Below are 22,066 nucleotides of genomic sequence, written 5' to 3'. Positions count from 1 at the left end.
TCCCAGCCAAACCCCCTCGCTCCCATGGCCGATCTGCTCTCCTGGAAGGAGACACAGGCTTGTTTTTTGATTCAGTTTTTACCCTCCCAAACCATATTTCCTTCCAGTGTGTTCAGGAGGATGTGTTTCCACTAAATAGAGACTTGTTCTCCTTTTTGGAGGAGAAGCTCAGGGAGTATTCTTGTAGCACGTTTTGTCCCGTATCTGGTATTTAACTAGCTTATTTAACTATTTCTGGAGTTACCAAGGAGTAACACGTCCATTTTCCTCTGCTGTCTTCCTAGACATATCACCATTAACCTTTCAATGTGAAATGTCTCTATCTGCTGAATTTGCTACTGGATACCAGCTCAAAAATTGACCACAACACTTGTCCAAACCTTTAAATCAGAAAAATACATGTAGCTCATTACTAACTCTTGAGACTAGGCATGACGGTAATCAACTGATTTAGGCTGACTATTGACTGATACTTACTTTTGAGGGGTGATCTTGGACTTTACAGAAGGTGTTAGGATTGAGACTTGGGTTTTATCAGATGGTGTGTAGAAGAATGACTTTCACGACTGACATCGTCTTGCAAGAAGAAACTCATGAGTCTTCCTGTGTAGTTTTTAAAACTTGAGGCTCTTCTGGGAAGGCTCTTTCTCTCTCACAGCTATGATAATACTATGCAGAGGAAGAAAAAAGTCAGTTGTGTAGTTAATTAAAACAAGCTGGAGCTTTATAGGACAAAGTGAAACTGTCCAGAAGCCGTTGTAGCCTAGAGAACCACTGGTGGTGGCTGGCCTTTTTACAAGGCTGTTTCATTAAGTCATTTTGCAAATTTAAGTTTATTTCATAGCCTTTTGACTAACTTGATCTCCTTTGAAAGTGCTCAAATAAAGTATTTACTGTGTAAGTGGGCCAAGTGTGGCCACAAGGCTGTGGGATACTGCTAAAAAGTGGCTCTGCTAGAACATGGAAGGGAATTCAGGTAATTCAGATGGGTATTTATGTGTATGTAAGTAAAAATTCAGGCATCCTGTCTTCATTCTCAACTTTCATCTGGAGTTCAAGTGGCATGAGTGTCTATGCATGAATATTTGTGGGCTGAGAATTTTAATTGTTTTTCTGCTGGTCAATGAAGTGAATACCCCGCAGGAGCTGTGCTCATTCCACTTGGAAACAAAGACAACATAATATGATTGGCAGGAAAAATTGCAGCTAAGCACTCTACAGTAAAATATGATACTGTAGTTTCTAAAAGCTGTAATATTAAGAAAAAAAAAACGCTGTAAAATTAAACAAATACATAAAAACAACTGACAAAAATCATAACTGATTTCCTTGAAATTATTCAAACCTTCTTCACTGACATTGAGCCTAGGAAAAAGATGAAACTGAAAAACTGAACTTCACACACTAAGAATACACTGCTAGCCTATTAATGTATCTGTCTATTGTAATGATCTTTCTATTCTACCTGTGCAATCTTTGCATGGATTCATCACTCTCCAGTGTTTCTACTGACAAAGTACCTGTGCAACTGCTATTGTTAATTATTTCTGGAGGCACAGTTTGGCACTGGCATATCAGAGTAGCAGGACATCCGTACATGCTGAAAAAAACCTCAGATCTCATTACCACCTTGTAATTCGATGACACTTGCCAACCTTTTTCTGGAAAACCATGTTTTCACTGTGGACTGTTATGCATTCTTAACAGCCAACTTTTCTGGGTTTGAAAAAAATTCTGTGGTGTATATTCACTTGTGTTAATGCAAGTTTGGAGAACTATAAAGCCCACAGTTTAGCAATCACTGAGTGGTCCCTTCCATCTAGGACACTTGCTTGCTATGCAATCTAAGCAATGGGGAAAAAAAAAGGAAAATTAATCAGGCATATATATATATATATGTATATATACATAGCCTGTCCTCAAGGAGTCTTTCTATAAAACTGTTGTATAGTCACAAGTTAATAACAATCCTGTCACAAGATAATGAGACAGAAACACTTATCCATTATTTTCATTGGACATAATGATTGGCAGTGCTGTTACACATCGTATGATCTTGCACTAGAAAGATAATGAATTCACGTCTATGCTCTTTAGTGCTGTAAGCCATTTTCATACATACTTCAGGATGTTCAATTTTAGAGGATGGTAAAATCAGCTCTTTAACTTGATTGAGTCCTGATACTGCAGGACTTGTAAAAGAAGACATATCGCTTCTGACCAAAAATTGTCAGTTTTCGTTCTGACAATTTCAAAGTGTTTCTCTCAGAGTTCCCTTCCCGAACTAATATTAGCAGCAGTTTCGAGCCAGCAGATTTCAGGGCAGATTAGTTCAACTTGAAAAAGATTCAGAGAAAACTTGGCTGGCCCAGGCTATCCAGTGAGCTTCTGAGACAAATGTGGTTATCTATTCCTGGTTCTCCTGGGTCTTATTTTTTCTAAGCAACCAGCTATGATGCAGATGATGCAGCATTTTTGTGTGTTAATCTCTGCTTACTCAACTGTTCTTCAAGAAGCTGATTTTAGGAGGGTGTGCCTGATGTTTTCAGCATGTGTGCTGGCTGCCCCTTCATTTCCAGGCATGCAATTTGAAGTATTAGTTTAGACCTGGAAAGGAAGACTCTGCCCACCTTAAATAATTCCCTGTCCTCTGTTGTCACTGCTCCCACTAGTAACGTAGCTTCAAAGCTTTCACTGTGGGAAAGGGGGAGCTGGCAGACAAGCAATTCTCTGAAAATCCTTCAGCTTCCATTACTGGTTTCAGACTAGCATGTCTTAATGACAAAGTCCGTCGTTTCAAGGAAAGAGACTTTGTTGTAATTTTCTTATTTTCTAATTGCTGCTAGGTATGCTGTTCCCGACACAGTTGACCTGATAGATCAAGGCAGCCTGAACATTTTAGTGAGGCACAGAGTAATATGTGGTTGCTATAAACAGTACCTGTGGATGTACTTTGGCTAGATCTAATCCTTTGGGAATTACTGAGGGAATGAAAACAGACCTTAGCCAGGGGCAGAGGATGAGAAAGGAGTAGGGAACTGTGTAACCCCGAGTAACAAAAAGGGAGATTACTTTCTTATTTGTAGGAAAATTATTTCCATAGTCCACAAAGTATAGTGACTCTGATTGAATTGTTTGTATGCTTAGCAAAAAGTAATTGTCCCAAATGACATATGAGTAAAAGCATGGGGGTTTTTTTTCCCCTTAGGTTCACTATGGTAAATGTTCATAAATAGACTCTTCCTCATTTCTGTAAGCACTTCTATATTAAAAACAAAAAGTCAGTATATGTAGCTTTGGTATAATGTAATGGTAGCTGCCTTCTGAGGTACTATTGCAAAAATCAGACTGCATCCTGCCTATGGTGTAACGTGGGGAGGTATAGGTCCCATTCCATCAGAAAGCTTGTGGTAGATCTCTCAGCACTGAGCCTCCTACCTGAACTCTGCAGCAAAGGTAACACCATAAATACTTGAGTACAGACACTGGGAGGAAGCAGTGCTTTATAGTTCTCTGTGCAAGGTTCATCCAAAGCATGTTTCAAATTGTAGACAAGATTCTTTTTAACTCATTCTTCTAAATAACTACCTAATCAGTTATTTTGCAGTGCTGAGCAGCCACCACCAAGATCCATGGTTGTCTTTTTAGCCACTTTCTCCCTGTGGTTGTTTTCTTGTCCTTAGACAGTTCTACCTGCATTTTGAGGATGCCAGACTAACTGCTTTCTCATGGCACCTTGCACAATCGGGCCTTGGATTTATGATAATAATATTGACAGCAATTGTAAGGACGTTTTTTAAGCCTTCCCTGAACTAGCTCCCTGATGCACAGCAGCTTTCAATCACAATGAGGACATAGTTGAATTATTCAGACAGGATCTCACATGCTTATTCAGTCCTGACAAGGAGGCAGTGACTGGCATGAAATCACCTTAGCAGTGGTTGTATGACCGGGAGTAAGTAGCTGAATAAGAAATGTCACTCCAAGCTGACTATCTTGTAATGCCTCATAGAGAAAGAAGCTTTTATGGATCGATCCTAGAAGGCTGAAGTGCACCAGTCTGTCCCTTTTTCCTTCCCTACCCCTGCCTGGACTGACACTGGCATAGGGAAAGCTTGCTCCCCCAGAGAGGTGATGGTTACATTCACATTACAGGGCTCAGAGAGTATTTGTTTCATCTCTAAGACAGCCAGCCACAGCACTCAGCCTGCCTAGTGCTGTGATAGGACATGACTTTGGTCTAGGCTCAAAGGGAACAGACATTTGCTGTGTCACCACATGTCGATCACCTTTACAGATATCCAGCTTGATACCACTCACCTCTTGTAAAAAGAGTTGTTACTCTTTTTCCAGCTAGTGGAAAGTAGACTCCGCAGGTTTGATGTCATATTGTTTGAAACAGTCTTTGGGGCAGAACTGTAATTACTGATGTTTGTTTACTTAAGATAATAATGACATACAAAGAATGCTTATTTCTTTTCCTGACTGAACTTTTCAATTTTGGATAATTTTCTGTCTTTACATTCTAACTACTGATCTAATTGCTTCCTATGGATGATGCAAAACACTAATAATTTATTTTCCACTCTACACGGAGTGGTTACGGCAATGTACCTGTCACAGGTGGGTGGTTTGTATATTTAATCAGCCAACAAAAAATTGCTTTGAACACAGCTCACTTTTGCTGGCATTGTGGATTACAGCAGCAGGTATAGATTAGATGAATATTTTGTCTCAGCTGTTTTGGTTTAAATTAAGACAACAGAAGATCAAGTGCAAAGCAAGTGCATAGCAATAGTGTGATGCAAACTCAAAAGGTTTATGAATTAAAATCGTATGAGACCAGGTTCAATCATATGAATTACCATAGTGATGAAGTAGTGTGTAGATCTTTCATTGAAAACCAGGTGCCAGTCTTCTGTTTGTAGAAACCATTTCAGCTCATAAAATAAATTGTTCTCTCATTACCTCTATATACTCACCTGTTCTGCTGAGCTTATAGAAAACAGTGTATCTTAGTACTTATCCCACATTCAGCATTTGTAACATGGGTTATATATAGGTTACTTGGTTTCTACAGCTTCCCCTATTTGCTCTGTTCATAATGACTTGTTTTTCTCATTAAAAGAAAGCCCATGGAGTATTAATCTTTTTCTTTAACTATTATTGGAGAGATGGGTCTTCTTACTTCTCCTGTCATGTCAGACTACACTTGAATCTTTCATCTGGTTCTCTAACAAAGCAAGGCTCCTACAATCATGTTGTCTGGGTAGGCACCTGTTTATGCCCCATGTCTAGCCGCAGTAATTTTTTAACCTGTGGCCTGTTTTCAATTCAACTTGACAGAGTAGCAGAGATCGCAAAGGCAATTTGATTCTTCTAAGCTTTGCAAAATTATGGATCCAAGAAGCTGAGGGAATAGGCAAGTGCTCTGAGGAAGGGGCTGCAGCATGATTCAGATCTGACTCAGCACTGGAGAACCACCATGGGAGGGAGACCCTGTAAGTGTCTTGCCTGAGGAAGAGCTTCTCCTGGAGATAGTAATCAACCATGAGACACTTGGGCATCCTGATTTCTGTAATTCTGCTGACCTTAGACAGTCATCTTGCTCACATCACTCAGAAAAGAGTCGGAAACTTGGGACTGCCTGGCAGATGTTCTCTGCATCCATCCAATTAATGTCTATATGGAGACAAACATGACTTCAGCTTTCTGTGACCCCTATTCCTCTCTGCCTATTCCCTCTCTCCCCCAGAACCTCTGCTGTCTCTGGCCTCAGGGAGCTTTGGTGTTTGTGTGGTTTAGGGGTCTTTTTTCCTCAAAAAAGTTGCAGTGTTCAGAAACTAGTTAGAGGAACTGCTCTCCGTTGTGCTAGAAGCAAAGATCCTGTGTCCTGAGGCCTATATTTCCACTCTCATGACCAGCAGAGCTGTACTTGAAATTCTTTTTAGTTTAGCCCTGTTCTTTGGATTTGTCATCAATAAGAGACTGCATGTGTATCTGTGCTGTGTAGAAAAAGCAAGGACATAAAACCTGTAGGTGGCAACATGAAGATGTGTGGGAAAACACAGTAAAGAACGGTCCAAAGTTACTTGTGTTAAAGTGCTGAAACAGTATGTGAAGCTAAATAAGGGGAGCAAATTCACAGGGTATATATTTTTCCTGGTTATTAATAAATGCAGAGGAAAGAGTTTAACATTCAAATGCCTGTGAAAGCCATTTGCTTATTGTCATGAGTGGCATGTATTTTGATAACACGAAATAAGCACCTCATCCTCCACCGTTACTTGTGCATGCACAATTCTTCCCATTTAATTCAGCAAGACTAATTATCTGAATTAGTGACATTAGCTTGAAGCTACGGCTTTGCAGGTTGAGGCTCTGGCTTTCAGAACTTCTTTAAAGGAACTAGTCGTGTCTAAGTACAACAGAACTGTCAAACTGCATCCCCTGGCTTTGTCTGATATTTTGGTCCCAAAGCCAGCCTCATGCCAGACTGTCCTTGTGGCAATAGACTTAAGGCAGTGGTTATTCTAATTTTATGGCTCTGACAACCATAAAATGGCTCATAAAGGTTGGGCAGTTACCTCACCAGCTGATAGTAGATGAGGTAAGACGCATTTCATTTTACCTTCCACCTCATTGGTGGACTTTGTTGTCCATGCTCCAGGGATGCCTGTTGTCCGTTTGCAAATCAACTTCTGAACTAACTCCCATTTTCGTTTAACTTACCATGCAGGCATGAAAACTGCAGCTAATTCTCAAGCAGATGCCAAACCCCTGCCTTGGCAGCAACAAAATCAATTAGAGAGGCAGGGCTGAAAACAGCAGCACTTCAGGAACTGATGCACAAGTGGCTTGGGCATCACTGCCTGCAGAGTGGCAATATCTCTGGGACCAGCCAAGTGCACAGCTGGAAGAGGCAGATCCTTTGATTTTTACTTTATATTCATTTAAAATAAAAGGCAATGCTTATCCTTACAGTCCTGCTTTTTGCTATAAATTGAAGAGTTTCAGTAACTCTGTCATGTCTGCACTGTTACTGAGGAAAATAGTGGATGGTTTAGGATCTGGAGCACTCGCTTATCCAAGGTCGAGCAACACAGGGAAGGGGGACAGAAGGGACAGGCCATGACTGTGTTTAACTAGTGAGGTCTTTTAGTTTATACATCACTTGTCACCCCTTATCTTTGAATGAACTGTTCATAATTAAGTAGTGTGACTGAAGATGTGAAATTCTACATGGTAAATACTGAACTTGCACCTCATTTATCTCTTTCAAGTGTTTAATGAATTTTCAGGTTCAGCTAATGAATAATGGCAATTTCAGGCCCATTGTCCTATGCAAGGAAATTAATAACGGTCTAAGGATAGTTTCATACCTAGGAGCGTGGTAGAGATTGCCAAAATGCCAGAATATGCATTTCTTTTTAGAAGATTCAACATTATCTTTGAATTAATTCCCATCAGGATACAGTCCGTATTCACAAAGAACCCCGAACACACAACACACACAACATGCTCTTTGGGGATAAAAAGTGAGCAAAAATTGCCTGCCTTCACCTACCCTGACCTTAAGGTTACCATACATTTCAGTTTCCCCAACAGGTCCTCTTTGTCCATGCAGAAATTTTGAGCAGGGTTGAAAGCTTTTAATTGCTAACACTATATTAATAACACATAAAAGAAATGTGTTTTTTCTTCGAAGACGTCCTGAAATAAGGTAGATTAATGGATAGGAATGGGGAAACTTCCAGACTCAAGAACTTGGCATAAAGAACTTTTTGTCATCACCACTTTTATTAGAAAAAGAGCCGTGAACAAGTGTTTCCACCAGCTCCTACTTCCACAGAGTAAGAAAAAGTAACTCACAGTGGTAGCTGTGGCTTCAGTTGGTTTTGGCATTCAAGACCAAGTACAGAAGTTTAAATGCAGAAAGCAAAGCATACACATGATATGGATGTATGCTGTAATACCTACTAATTTGACCCCAGTACCTGAAAAAATGGAAATACACTTGAAGTACAGAAGTATACTCGTCTTACCAGGCAAACCTGGAGCAAATGTGCTCTATTTCTCTTACCCACCCAAAGTGACCGGCATCCATTTCTTAACTGCCTCTCAAAAATGTACCTAAAGTAAAATACTGAGAAATAAAAGTGTGGTTTTCAGTCACAGAAGCAGGAATGTACATTTAAAAACAATTGTTTAGTCAAAAAAATGTTTTACCTGAAAACACAGGGGTTTTTAAACCTAATCTGCTAAAAGTTAACAGTTGCCTTGTCTTCAACTTCTTATTCAATCTACCATTACTTACATCTCACTTCTACTTATCAATAAAAATATGCAGTGTTGAGAGAATTAGTGTGTTAATTTTGGTTTTAGACAGTGGGATGAGATAAAGTCATCTTACCAAATACATAATGGCAAATACATAACATGCCATATCCTAACATGGCCAGATATGAGATGTGTAGGATTTAATAGCTCATCCTTGTCTGTTGCTGGAGGTGAGTCCCAGACTGCTGTAGCATGTCCGTGTAAGATCTGATCTTGTCGCTAGAAAAGATGGAATAAATTCCTTTTAGAAACATTTTGCAAAATTAATTTAAAGATCCTGTCGGCAGCTCCAGTCTTCAGATTTGCAAGCTATTGCAAATGTTTTCTTCCGGAAGTACAGCCCCTGAACCAGATTCCTGCATATGCTGTATAGGCTTGCTTTTCTTGGCCATCGCAGAAATATCACTAATCATGAACAATAAGGTTGAAAATCATTGCTTTACTTTATTCATAATGTTTTTTGTAGCTTTTAGCTTGATATCTTTTCTACTACATGCCTTCATAAAAACTCAGGATGTTAATTTCTGTCATCTTAGCATCAGAAAGTTTATTTCAGTCTGGAGTTAACCAGCTTCACTCTGAAGTCATAAACATGCTTCAGTGGGAGTGCTTATAACTGTGTTTCTGTAAACTGACTTTAATCCTGTCATATGACAATCATAAGGATTATCATTCTGGAGGCATAACTCATCTTGCAGTATGCCTGGCAGGTGTCAGGATCACAGCCTTCAGACACATGCATTGGACAACTAATAATTAGACACAGTTAGGCATTTTCTACCTGAATAATTTTTCTGATGGAAAAGACAGGGTGGGGTTTTTTCCAGAAAACTGAGTAAAGTGTCTTCAGGTAACTTCAGATTTGTCATAAGGCAGAAGTGACTGCTGCTAGCCAAGAAACCTGCTGCCCAGCTCAGTATTAGAAATTGTGAGAGAATATCCTGGTGCTTCCTTCCAGTTGCCCAAGGGCACCAGCTGAAGGCTTGGCAGTAGGGCAGGGAAATCATGACTTTTAGCTATTCTCTTCTACTTTGCTTCTGCTCAGAGTGAGTGAAACTGGTATTGCCTTTCAGGTGGAACAGTCCTAGGAAGCTCAATCTGAGACTCTCCAAATCAAATTCTTATCTTATAAAAAAAGTGTTTTTCAAAAGCCACATTTCAAAATGAATCTTTGTGCTCACTTTCAAAAAGAAAGCTATTTTTAAGTCAATAAAATTCAAAACGTATTCAATTCAAAGTATATTATAAGAAGAAGTCTACCCATTTTCCTATTGGTGGTTACAGTCAGACTAATCAGGTTGCTATGTCTTAGTAACTATTTTAGACACTGAAACCTGAAGTTGTATGAGTTTAGTTCTACCCCCTCCTGTCCATTTCAAAGGACTGCAGTATCTTCATTTGAAGTGTTTTGCAGGAATAATGTGTGTATTCTGCATTGTGCTTGTCAAACCGAATCATTTAACAATTGTTCCCTAAATTTGACAAAACTGTGTCCCAAAAATGTGTACATTTTAGCACAGTCCTAAATAATTTCTCTATGACAATTTGAGATACTTCATGTACTTGTGTGCTGATCTATAAATACTGTTTTTATCAACTGCTATGTCTCATTCTCTGTTTTGTTCTACTGAGGTTTTATTCTACACTGAATACAGTTTTGTTACTGAAATAGGTGGGGTTTTTTATCTTTTATTTTTCTCCTCAGGAATTGCTTTCTGTCTGCTTTTTAAATCAACTATGTAGGATATATTGCTGCAGTTTAGCTTCTGTGGACTTTTAAAAAGATATATATTCTTTTAGCTTTTAATGAATTCTTCCAAAGCATACCTAAAAAAGAACTTGCCACAATAAAATGACCGCATTTAAATAACTATAAAACTTGGACAGTAAAAACAAATCTTCTTTAATTTTTCAAGACGCCTCTTATAATCAGGTTTGTTAATGTGTCAGGTTATGCCACTAGGACCCAATTGCCAGCACTCTGTGCTGGTTTTGGTCAATTTTAATTACTTCGGTACACACATGCGGTCTGAGTCTATGAAACGCTCTGTTGAGAAACCCCATCGTACCTGGCAATCGAAGGATCAAAGGCAAAAGAACCCAAGTCCATGTAGTATTGTGCTGTGTCTCTCAAAGCTGTCCATGATTCACTAACCTGAAGTAGATCAAAACAGAAAAAAATATTCTGAGCTTTGATACTGAATAAATACAGTGTGTGACTACTGAGCAACCTTGCCTGCGTTGATAAATCGGACAGATTTCCTCCTTTGCCCCAAAGGGTTACTGTTACGTGTTAATCCCAGACCTGTACTTTCTTTTTCTTCAATAGATGCTGCAAGATGATGGAAGAAAATACCTGTTCAGCCACAGTGTATCCCCATGCATTCTGGCTGCTGCTTGGGTCCCAGTAGTTCTGAGAATATGGTATCTGTCGTTTAAGTCGTATGAATTGATTTGCTGATTCTTCTGTCAGAAAAGGTGCTCCAAGAACACCTGAAATTGAAGCTGAGAAATATTTGTCACATCAGAACAATATCTTAGAATGTGCACTTCAAAAAACATATTCATACCAAGGAGCATGTCTTTGGACCTGTAGTTTATTTAACAGAAATCAAAGATGGTCCTATCTTAGATCTTCAGAAAGACTTTTTTTTTTTAAGCCTGAAGTTAATGAAACAAATTCTATAAATCATTGTTTTGCTGTTGAATCCAAAGTAAATAAAATGACAGTCAAATTAAAGGCACTAATTTATTTTTAATACAAGATTTTGTGACTGAAAAAAACTTAGACTGGAGTTGCACTAGCCTCAGGTGTGCTGAGAAGCCTAAAGTTAAAAAAAAACACCTAAACCTAGCTATGAATTTAACTATGCTTTCTAAACCTCCTGGTTTAGATGTAGTATTTACTCTCATTAGTAGCAGCATAGAAATTCCATGCATGGAAATTACTCTATGAGCAAAAGATATTGCACTTCTACTCCTGTTATTGCATTGTTTTAGACAGCTTTTGAGGCCACCCCAGATGCAGAAGTACTTCTTGCAGATCTTCTTGAAATAACCATTCTGCTCAAGAAAAAGGGCTGAATTCCTCATTGACTTCATATGAAAGGCCATGGTCCAGGAAAAGTCTTTTATTTTTAGTCTCCAGTGTTTGAGACACAAATTCATTTGGGGCTAAACTAGTCTGAAATAGCACGTCAGTCCGAATCATACAATTTTTAACAAACTGCTGGTTAAGTTGAAACTTAGATACATCAGCCAAGCTGAGGCCAGTGTCTGTAAACAGGTGTGCTCCAATTTAGTGAAGTGGGTTTAAATGGACACCTGAGGGTGACCTGCACATATTTGGTACAGATGGGCCGAGAACTTGAACCCTTGTCTATTGTGTCTTAAAATGGGAGCTCAGCAATTGTGCTGGTTTTGGCTAGGATAATTTTCTTCACAGTAGCTGGTATGGGACTACATTTTGGATTTGTGCTGGAAACAGCGTTGATAACACAGGGATGTTTTCGTTGTTGCTGAGCAGTGCTTACACAGAGCCAAGGCCTTTTCTGCTTCTCACACCACCCCACCAGCAAGCAGGCTGGGGGTGCACAAGGAGTTGGGAGGGGACACAGCCGGGACAGCTGACCCCAACTCACCAAAGGGATGTTCCACACCATATGATGTCATGCTCAGCATAGAAAGCTGGGGGAAGAAGAAGGAAGGGGCGGCACGTTCAGAGTGATGGCGTTTGTCTTCCCAGGTAACCGTTATGCGTGATGGAGCCCTGCTTTCCTGGGGATGGCTGAACACCTGCCTGCTGATGGGAAGGGGTGAATGAATGCCTTGTGTTGCTTTGCTGGCGTGCGCAGCTTTTGCTTTACCTATTAAACTGTCTTGATCTCAACCCATGAATTTTCTCACTTTTACTCTTCTGGTTCTCTCCCCGATCCCACCAGGGGGGAGTGAGTGAGCAGCTGTGTGGTGCTTAGTTGCTGGCTGGGTTTAAACCACGACAGCAGGGCAAGCTGTCGCCTCACTGACAGCTCTCCAATACCCTTATTCCTGAATTTCTAGGGGGAAAATCTAACTAAGAATGTCAAATTTTTGCTTTCATGTGCAATGCTCAGCTGAATCCAGTTCACTTGCTATTATTGCTACCTTTGCTGATCATCTGCGATATGGTCGCTTTTTAGTGTTTTAAGTAGAAGCAACTGTACACTGAATAGGTAGCAGATATGTAAACTAGAGTATTTGCTGTTCCTTTTCACTTTGTTTCTTTTCAAAGCCAAAAAATGCTCGAAAAGAAGGTGAGAAAATGCTTGATTATACAGTAACAAACAAAACAGAAGTGAAGGTGGTTGTCATCTTCACTTTTAACAAAGACATGAAATAGTACTTTAGAAAATTTATCTAGCAAGGAATGACAGTCCCAGTAGTTCCTTCCTACTTCAGTTTCTTCAGATTCCAAGTTACTATAATCAGAAACTGGAGGCAGAAATTTTGGGGTAGGGAGTTTTCAAGGAACACCATCTTTAAAAATGTTAACAACTCCATGGAAAAACCTAAGTTCAGACATTTGGTGTGAAGACTCCTGTTGTGTGAACTGCTCTCTCCCTTAGGGAACTGAGGAATAGCTATTTCTGTACTTCAGAAAACAAGTAAGATTTTGGCCTGGGGAAGAAAGAAATATATTTCTTGCATTTGTCTATTAAGCTGCTACACTTCTGTTCCAGAGCTGCACAAGATAAAACCAAGCTCATGCCAAATTTCATTATTTCTCTGGCAATTTACTATTATCCAGTAGAAAATCTATGCGCTGTTAACTGCTCTTTAGTGAATTTGGGGTGGTTTTTTGGTATTAAATATTTTGTAAGCTCATGATTGCATTTCTGGACTGAGATAACTGAACTGGGATCAGAAATTGGCTCAGTAACAGGCTTCACTTTTGTTTAAATATATATATAGTTAGTAAGGGCCATTAAACATTACATTTTATCACCAATATGTGCTCTGGCCTTCCAGCTTCTAGGTAAGCTAGAAAAAAAGATCATTAAGCAGCTCTGCTTTTTGTGTTTCTTTTCCCTGCTGCCAGTGTCTTCAAAAAATGAGCTTGTCGTCCTGCTGGTGGGATGGTGAGGTGTTGTCTTGGCTACTGTGGTGCGGAATGTTGCGTCTTAAGGGTATTAACTTTCAATTCTTAATATACAGTCTGCTCTGGCTGCACCTCTATCCAATGAGAAATGCCATCCCTAACCATACTGAATATTCACTTTGATTAAAGTGCACTTGCCTGCTCCAAGAGGAGGCAGGGGTGTCAGCTCTGCTCTTGGCTTCTTTTGTCACTGTAGACACTCAGTTCTTCTTCTTTTCTAGCTCTTATCTCAAATCCTTCCACCTCTCACCTTTAGCACTTGGGGGCCATCTCTGCAAGGCTTGTCCCTAGCTGCTGGGGCACTCCAAAGATGCATAAGTACCAGAAGAAAATCAGGAAAGTGCCTTTATATTCAAACTAATCCTTCAGGCTTAGCTCATTCTCTCTTCATCTTACTGTAAGGATCATTATATGTCTCTGAATGGGGCAAACTTCATTCACCTCCAGAATAACTCTAAGTGAGACCATTTCTAGTGAAACCAGAAATAGTCCTGTTGGTCTGTCACTGGGATTACACCGACAAGCAGGGTTGCACGTTTGCTTGTGCTCTGGCAGAGCTCAGAGAAAGCAAGGTCTTAAAGCTCTAATGTAGGTCTGGGGGCATCAGACCAGATGTCTCCATTGGAGTAGCCCCTCTGAATACATTGTGTAGTCTTCAGCAATAACCTATGTCTTGCCTCAATTTAAGTTTCTCAGACTGGGTGTAATTCTTCCCCGCCTTTTGAACGGCTTAGTAAAAGATTGTGGAAGAGTTTGTTGCTCGCGTAGGTGCTTTATAAACACAGACTATTCCTGAAGGACTGCAGCTCTCCATCTTGCAGAAGACTAGCACAGAAACCAGGAGAATGGAGTCTCAGAGCACCTAGGTGTGAGACTAGAGGGAGTTAGGAGCAGGTGGGTAATGTTAATGAAATGGCTCACAGTGCATAAAGTTGAGCTGAAAAAAAGATGAAGAATTTCAAATTGTAGTGAAACAAAGTTAACTCACTGTGAAGAGCAGTCAGATGTATTGTACGTTACTGTTTTTATTCAATACCGTTTTCCCTCTTTTCTGTTAGATAAAATTGTTATTTGAAAAGCACATTTAGGGAATAATGGCCCAAAGGCAAAATAAGAGGAATGTGTGTGGGGAGTGAACTATTGCAGGGGCTGTATCAGCTGTTACCAGTTAGAGTGTTTCCTTTCATCATCTCTTGAAGATTCACTCAGTGTTCTCATATGAAAAGAAAAATATAGAAAAAATTGGCTGGTTTTAGCAAGCAGATGCTTAGCTCATGTAATTATTGCTTTCAGCAGGTAGTTTTGTCTATCCTCTACACCTAAACAGATTGTCCAGAGGGAAAACTATTAGTAATCATTACTGCTATGATGCCTTCTGAGCATCTCATTTTGGATTAGTGTGAACTGGTATAAGACTAAACTTGAGAGAGGGAAGATGGTGGTAGAACCTTGTTATCTTTGTCAAAATAACAAATGTGCACTTAATCCAGCACTGACTATAAAAAAAAAACCCTGATTATGAAAAAGGCATATCAAATAGCTTGGAACGTCAAGGTAATAATAAAAAAGTATTACAGTATAACAAGCAAACTGCATTTAAAATATAAAATTAACCTGCATAGATATTAAATTATTGTGCATAAAAATCTCTTCATACTAGACTCAAATAGAAGCTTAACTCTATTGTGCAAGGATAGAAAGCAAGATATTTAGCTGGGTACAACTGCAAAATCTTCCCAGGAAGACATCTTTTTCTATCAGCTGAATGTGCAATGATCCACTTCATCACACAGTCAAAAAGGTGAATAAGGGATTAAATTTTGACACCTTTGCCTGCTTAGGCACCCATTCAATTGATACACTTTTTCTTTTTTAAAAGCTAAGCAGTATGAGCCATTGTGTGCTTAGCAGTCTTTGGGGAAAGCAGGCAAGCCACCGTTTGCATGTCTAATGGTAGAGTTAAATGATAAGAAGACAAACCTTTAAACTTGCTTTAGTATAGGATATGCTTCACCACCACCCCCCACAGGGAGCCTTTTTTATCTAGATCAACAGTATTGTATAAGTGGTGAGGAGCAATCTCAAGGCTTGGGACCAAAATTTATCCCTGGTGTGCATCTACCACCGGGAAAAGTGGTTTATGTCTGATTTGCTGTGATATTTACAAAAAATTTGACAATTACTTAGCAACAATTCAGCTACTCTCTGTGTACATTTTCATATAAACTGGAGCTGTTTGTTTCTTTCCCTAGTTTCTGAAGACTATTGCAAGTTTCTGAAAACCTGAAAACCTATTGCTGAAGTTATTTATATCAGTGGAATTTAAATGTCAAAAGTTGGCAGTTGCTCTGGCTCCTTTCCTTTTAGTCTAATAAGTCTTCTTATTATTGGCTTTGGTGATTGTCTGGTCAAAATGCCAGCTCACAGGGGTAAGGCTGCCGGTCTTATCAGCATGTTAGGACAGAGCTTGGACAGAGGCTAAACTTGGACAGAGCTAAACTTCAACCTTGGACACTTTAACCTTGCTGAGGTGGCTGGTGCTGACGTGTTGGGAACTTTGAAAAAGTAAATCAAATGCTGCAGCTCAGGTGTTTCTTAAGGTTAGAAATGAGCCAGAATGGACCCCTCCATGCTTCAGCTATCTAACTTTCTTAATCCAGGAAAGATTCACAAAGCCAGACCCCAGGACTCAGTCTGAGGATTCAGAATACCACAGCACAACAGTGCAAGCAATGAAAGAAAAGTGTGAAAGCAGCTGGTTTTCTCTTCACTAAAGTATTTCTCTAGGTTATGTGGCACTCCATGGAAATCAAGATGCGGTTATCTGTCAGTACTTTGCGTACTTGGGTGGATTGCGGCAGGAATAGACTTTTGGATTATGCAGGCCACCTCTGGGCCACGTGTCACCTTTTCTCAGTTGAAGAATACAATTAAATTAAGTCGAACACCTGCATATCGCTTTTTCAAATAGTGAAAAAGAAATGTGCGCATGCACATTGGCTATGTATCCCAAAGTGTTTGGATGGTAACAGGCCTTCAGATAAAATTAAATCAGTTAGATTTGTTAATACCTGTCAACAGCAAAATTTAAAGTCACTGATTGTTAAGTGCTTCAACACCATTCATATCACCCAGTCTTTGAAATTTTGGTCTCATCTGTTTATTTTTAGAGCTTGAAGTACAGTAGTCTCTATTCTTTGGCAATTCTTAATTTTACAGCACAGGACACAAGGTCTCTGGTTAAGAGATGAGAACTCAGTCATTAGCAATCATTAGAGCTACAGCATCAACCTCATTCCCTCATCAGCAAAGGCAGACAAGTTACAGACACTTAATGCAGAATTAGCTATTGAACGTATTGCTGGTGTGATGCCGGGGGTCAGGAAAGTTGTCAGGTACGGGTAAATAGCAAGGCAATTTGGCAAAAATCGTAGATAATCCTAGGGAAGGAACTACTTCCCCTGCAGCAAAGTATTAAAAAAAGCATTGGTCCATTGGTCCTGCCTAGTGGGTCCCGGCAAAATTTCCTTCCTAAATCCATACGTGGCCATCGGTTTAACCTTGAGTGAATGGGCAAGACACCCCAGTCAGACATCTGAGAGACTTCAGTAATGATCCCAGTCCCAGGACACCACACTCTTGTACCCCATCCCTTGCTGCTGCACTCTGCAGAGGCTAAAGAAAAGGTCCAACAAACAGCCCAGAAAGCCTGTTCCCAGAGATGTGAAGATGATTTATTATGGGGAGTGATTTATAGCAGCTGAGTTGAGGGTGTGATGAAGAGTCAGGTTCTCATAGTGAGTCTTATAGTCTCCGTTTTAATTCACCACCACCTTGATCATTGCTGAAAGGATTCACAATTAATGAAAAACTGAGCTGTTTGTGATCAATGAAACTTTCAAGAGCTCTTTAAAAATCAGTAATAAATAGTTCTTCCTGCCTTTTGAAGAAAGGAACCTGGGAAAGAGGGCAAAGAAGGCTGTTAGGAAAAACAAAGACATAAGGGAGATGAAAGCAAAGTCTTCCAAAAGGAGGGGCAGCAGGCTGCTGTGCTCCCAGCTTGGCTTCAGGTGACACTGTTTGTGTCATGATCGCCTTCAATGGAAAGGAGGTGAGGTTCAGGAAGACAGACAAGTACCCAGGAATAGTCCAAGCTCAGGTGCACAGCAGATCAGGAAGTGTAAATAAGGGGAAAGGAAGGTTTCTAGGTAAGCTCTAACTTGCAGAAGAGACAAAGACCTTTTCCATCTCCTTCCCTCCCTGCAGAGCCTCACTGCAGCCAAAACTTAGGGTCATATGACAAGGAAGACAATTTGGCCCATGAGAGAGTACACCTGACTGTGGTCCCAATTCACAAAACACCTTTTTTGTTAATTCATGATTAAGCAATGGCTAATTCTGTCTACCTCATTTTGCCTTAGCTCTTCACATCATGTATTTACTGCACGTGTGCTGGTGCACTCAGATCTGTGAAATGCTTTTAATGCACGCATGTGGATGGAGCATCTTTCCATGATGCAGGCAATCACCTGAGAAGTCAACAGTCACTTACTGCCTGCCTGGTTTGCTCTAACTTAGTGAGGAATAAATTAATCTCACAGCATGTGCATCACTGATCATTGACTGTACCAGTCTGTGTTCCTTTGGGAAGAGCATTCTTTCAGCTCTGATGATGCTGCAGCCCTGCCCCATCCGTTTCCACTCTGGTCCAAGTTTTACAGGGTGAGTCTTGATTTTAGGTGCCCTGGTTGCAGGGTGCTGTGAAGGTTCAATGATCAGACAGCCTGAGAGCTTTAAAAAAAACAGTCTCCTTAACCAATTCAAATCAGACACCCCAGAAATCACTTGTGAAATAGATAATTTTGGGTCCTTATAAATGCATGTGAAATTGTTTCTTACAAACAATAAATGTTGAGATCGGAACAATGTTTAGGGAAGATTCCAGAAAAACAACATTAATCTCTTTCTACAATTTTAACAGTTCAGGAAATCATCCTGTAAGAATCCCTTTCGGTCAGGAATGCATCCTCACTCCTCATACCTGAGGGGTGGAGCAGTAAGAGGTTCAAAAGTAGTCACAAGGAGCAGAATCAAGACTGTATTTCACAGAATTTGCTATGCAGTCTTGTGCTCGCCCACTCTCCCATATGTCCCTGCTGCAGTGATTTCTAGTTAATTCTCTTCCATCAGTGCTGTTCTGGTGGTAACAAGGGGGTTTTTTGCCAGCTTTCTATTTAACAAGCCGGAAGGGAATGACATGAAACAGGGTGCCAGGCACTTACCTGTAAACAGCAGAGAAGACACCAGAATTTGAAACATTTTCAGAGACATGGCAAATTATCCAGAAAGTGTTTCCTTTGTAAAGCGGAGGCAGTCATATGGTTTTATACTTTGTTATCTTTAGGTTTATAAATCATTTACCAGATACCTGTAAATCGTTGGTGTAGGCAGAGGGCAGGGTACAGTGCTTAGTCCAGATTTGTCCTATATGCCTCTGTTTGTACACTTTGGACTTTGCAAGCTGAGCCTCTAATGAGCCATAATGGCTCATTATTGTGTGGATACATTAACTTCTCCATAAGCTTTATAATGCAAAATAGCACATTGGGCTTGTTCTGTGCACGCTGAACAGGCAAGCGTCTGCGAATCAGTCTTCTGCATGATTGGTTTCCCCTTGCTGTGTTAATGGGCGTGAGTGGTTTATAGTCTGACGCAAATATGAATGGTGGGAAATGGTGTTTGAATCCACCTGCTCTGAGAGCAGTGCCTAAGTACACAGTATATTTTAGCTGTATAATGCTTGGGTTGAGGAAAATAAACCCATGATAAAACTGACCAAGAAAGCACTAGGGCACGGAAGGAGAGAGGGAGTTGGGTTTCTGCCCTGAACCAGGCACAGGTCACAGGGTCTCTCCTTGCCTTCTGCTGGTGAATGGATTCTGTAGTGTGGGATACTATGAGTTTATGCTGTCTTACCTTTCCCACCTCTCCAGTTAGATGTTGCCTTTTTACATACAACTCACTGTCAGTAACAGTTGTCTTACTGCAGACCAGTTTATCTTCATAAGCTCACCTACACCGATGACAACGAACCACAGAAAAGCTGAGCTTCATCACACGTTGAGGTGAGTTATTCTGCAGTTCACCAGCACAAGCATGCATGTACTCGAAGGTCTTTACGTCAGGGATTTAGACCTTGCTGATGTTATAGGTCAGGGACCAGACTCCATACTGATGGGCAGTAGTACTTCATTCTTACATTCACAGTCAGAACATCCAGTCTAGACTGTGGATGGAGCAAAGGTTTGTTGGGAAGTAAAAGAGCATTTAGTTATGTAATTACAGAGCCTTATAGTTTTTGTCATTACACATTGGTGGGCAGGAGGGGAGACTATTGAACATCAGGTCTAGCAGTGGAATCCTTAACCTCGCACTAGGTCACTTCACAACTTTAGTATTATTTTAGCACTGTTCCAAAAAAAAAAAAAAAATCAGTCAACCCCATCTAGAAAATTATGCATGCAGGCAGGTGCTCTTCACTCTGGTGCCATGTTAAAAACAAATATTAATTATCCAAACTTACGATCAGTTTTCCCCATCTCTGAGATACTAAATTAAATGTTAGATGTCAGCATTTTTGTGCACTAGCATAAAAGGTGTAAGGACTGGGACATTTGACAATGGGTGACATAGATGGCTGTGATAGAGAAGCTCTCAAGAACTGTAGATCCCCCAGAAATAAGCTCCAGGAAAGCATACAAGTTATCCTTTTATCTCACAAACTTTTCTGGGCCATCTTCTCCAGCCTCCTCCACGCTTCTCTCTTACATGGACCTGCCTTTCTATTGCAGTTTCCCTCCCACGGGTTTTTCCTCCCAGTTCCTAGTATAAGGTATGGAAGAACATGTTGGCGTGTAATTTTATATTTAATGCAGTTATCTCTTCTTTAATGTGCAGTCTGCTCGTCGAGAAAAGTGCTGGTGATATGGCCTCAGCCAAAAGAGATGATAGCAGCCAGAAAGACTTCACTGCTACCTGGGAGCAGATCACAGGGGGTCACGCTGGGCTGGCAACACAGACTCAAGACACCTATTCCTCCTATCTCATCTCAGGAAGCAAGAGAATGAGGTGAGAAAGTTTTTCTTAGGAACAGGAGTTGAAAAAATGATAAACAAGTTAGACAGAGGCCACAGATCCCAACTGACCCTGAGTATCCTAAGTGCAGGCTCCCAGAACCTAAAAATTCATCCTTGCTCTTGCAATTTCCAAATAAAACCTGTCATGTGCTGGAGAATATGACTTGTCTATATCCTTTACTGATGAAGCCTTGACTCTGTTATAGGGAAGGTCCTCACTGAGAGGCTCAGAAAGTCTTCTGGTGGGGCCATGAAACATGGCGGGGATGTTGCAATGCCTGGACCTACACTCTGAGTTCAGGAGAACTCAAGGCTTACTCTGTTGGAGAATGGGACAGTGGTCAGCCACCTTAGGTGATGATACAAGATCTGGGAAGCAGCTAAACTGCAGACAGCACATCCCCTTGGATGTATAGATCCATGACACCTGAACACTCATCCTGCTTTTCTTTTTTTCATCCCCTATCCTGCCACCCTTGCTTCCTTGTCTGATTTTGGTCTTGCTCCTGGCCCCTGCTCTTTCTTGTCTAGCCTGCCCAACTCTGCCTTCTTCCCCCAAGATTTGTCTTCCCTCTTGTTGCATGCTCTGCAATTTCACATAAAATGATGTTATGCCCGTAAAACCCAACTTCTTTAGATGGAAGCATTTATAAGTCCCTTATAAGGAGAGTGGCTTCCCAGTGCGATTTCGCTTTCCTCTTCTCATATGTGTCCTGCTTCCCATATCCACACGGGTGTACAGCTGTCAGGTTCACCCCCTCCTTGCCTCCTACCCCAGTCCTGTTATTGCCTAGCCTCACCTCTGCTCAGAATAGCCAGTGTTCTTCCTGAAGCCCTGTAATGTATATTTAGTCTGGGGGTTGCATATGCCCAGCTGGCTCACATACAAAAACTTTTAGGAGACAGATGTGTTCTTAGCTGTTCTTTGAAGGCATTATATAGGCAATCTGGATATCACTAAAAACCCATGAAAAGCATGAATGTGTTCATTGAATGTAGAATTTTAGCTGTTAATCACTAACAGATATGCAGGCTGCAATTTTTTGAAAGATTTATAACTTGGCCCAATGGCCCAAATTTTCATATGGAGGAATGAATCATCGTATCATTTTCATATGATGCCCTCCCTCTCTTGTCAAATTTCTATTCCCTACTTTAAAGCACGGAAAGCTTATTCAAAGGAGTTGTCATCAGAATACTCAGTGCAAGTTAAACTTCCCCCTGCACATCCTTGTCTCATTTGCAGAAATAGCTGAGATATTGGCTGAAATGCTTCCAAAAAATTTCAGCCTGAGGCAGACACCTGACATATTTAAAAAAAAAAAATTAAAAAAACCCAGACCAAATGATAAAAGTTTAACTGAGTTACAGGCAAGGGAAAGTAGGATTATATGAAGGGACATTTCAGGCAATCTTCAATGGTACCAGCCTTATCAATAAGGTGTAATGTAGG

General features: G+C 40.4%; 1 protein-coding gene across 2 annotated transcripts; it reads right to left on the bottom strand.

Annotated features, from left to right (window-relative positions):
• Positions 1–595: 595 nt before the first annotated feature.
• C1H3orf85 (chromosome 1 C3orf85 homolog) lies at positions 596–18,831 on the bottom strand. Of its 2 annotated transcripts, XR_012996389.1 has the most exons (5): positions 18,760–18,831; positions 10,697–10,845; positions 10,410–10,495; positions 8,414–8,559; positions 596–669 (listed from the first exon to the last, which is right to left on the bottom strand). XR_012996389.1 is itself a non-coding variant. In XM_076350582.1 (4 exons), exons 1-4 carry the CDS (start codon positions 18,806–18,808, stop codon positions 8,481–8,483), a joined length of 363 nt encoding a protein of 120 aa, XP_076206697.1. In that variant the 5' UTR covers positions 18,809–18,831; the 3' UTR covers positions 7,710–8,480. The 2 variants fall into 2 exon arrangements, 1 of the variants encoding a protein (XP_076206697.1); XM_076350582.1 differs by lacking the exon at positions 596–669 and having other exon boundaries at positions 7,710–8,559.
• Between the last annotated feature and the right edge of the window lie 3,235 nt (positions 18,832–22,066).

This window comes from Aptenodytes patagonicus, chromosome 1, assembly GCF_965638725.1.
Source record: "Aptenodytes patagonicus chromosome 1, bAptPat1.pri.cur, whole genome shotgun sequence".
Classification (NCBI taxonomy): domain Eukaryota; kingdom Metazoa; phylum Chordata; class Aves; order Sphenisciformes; family Spheniscidae; genus Aptenodytes; species Aptenodytes patagonicus.
Note: the sequence above shows the minus strand (reverse complement) of the source record. Positions and strands in the feature narration are given on the sequence as shown.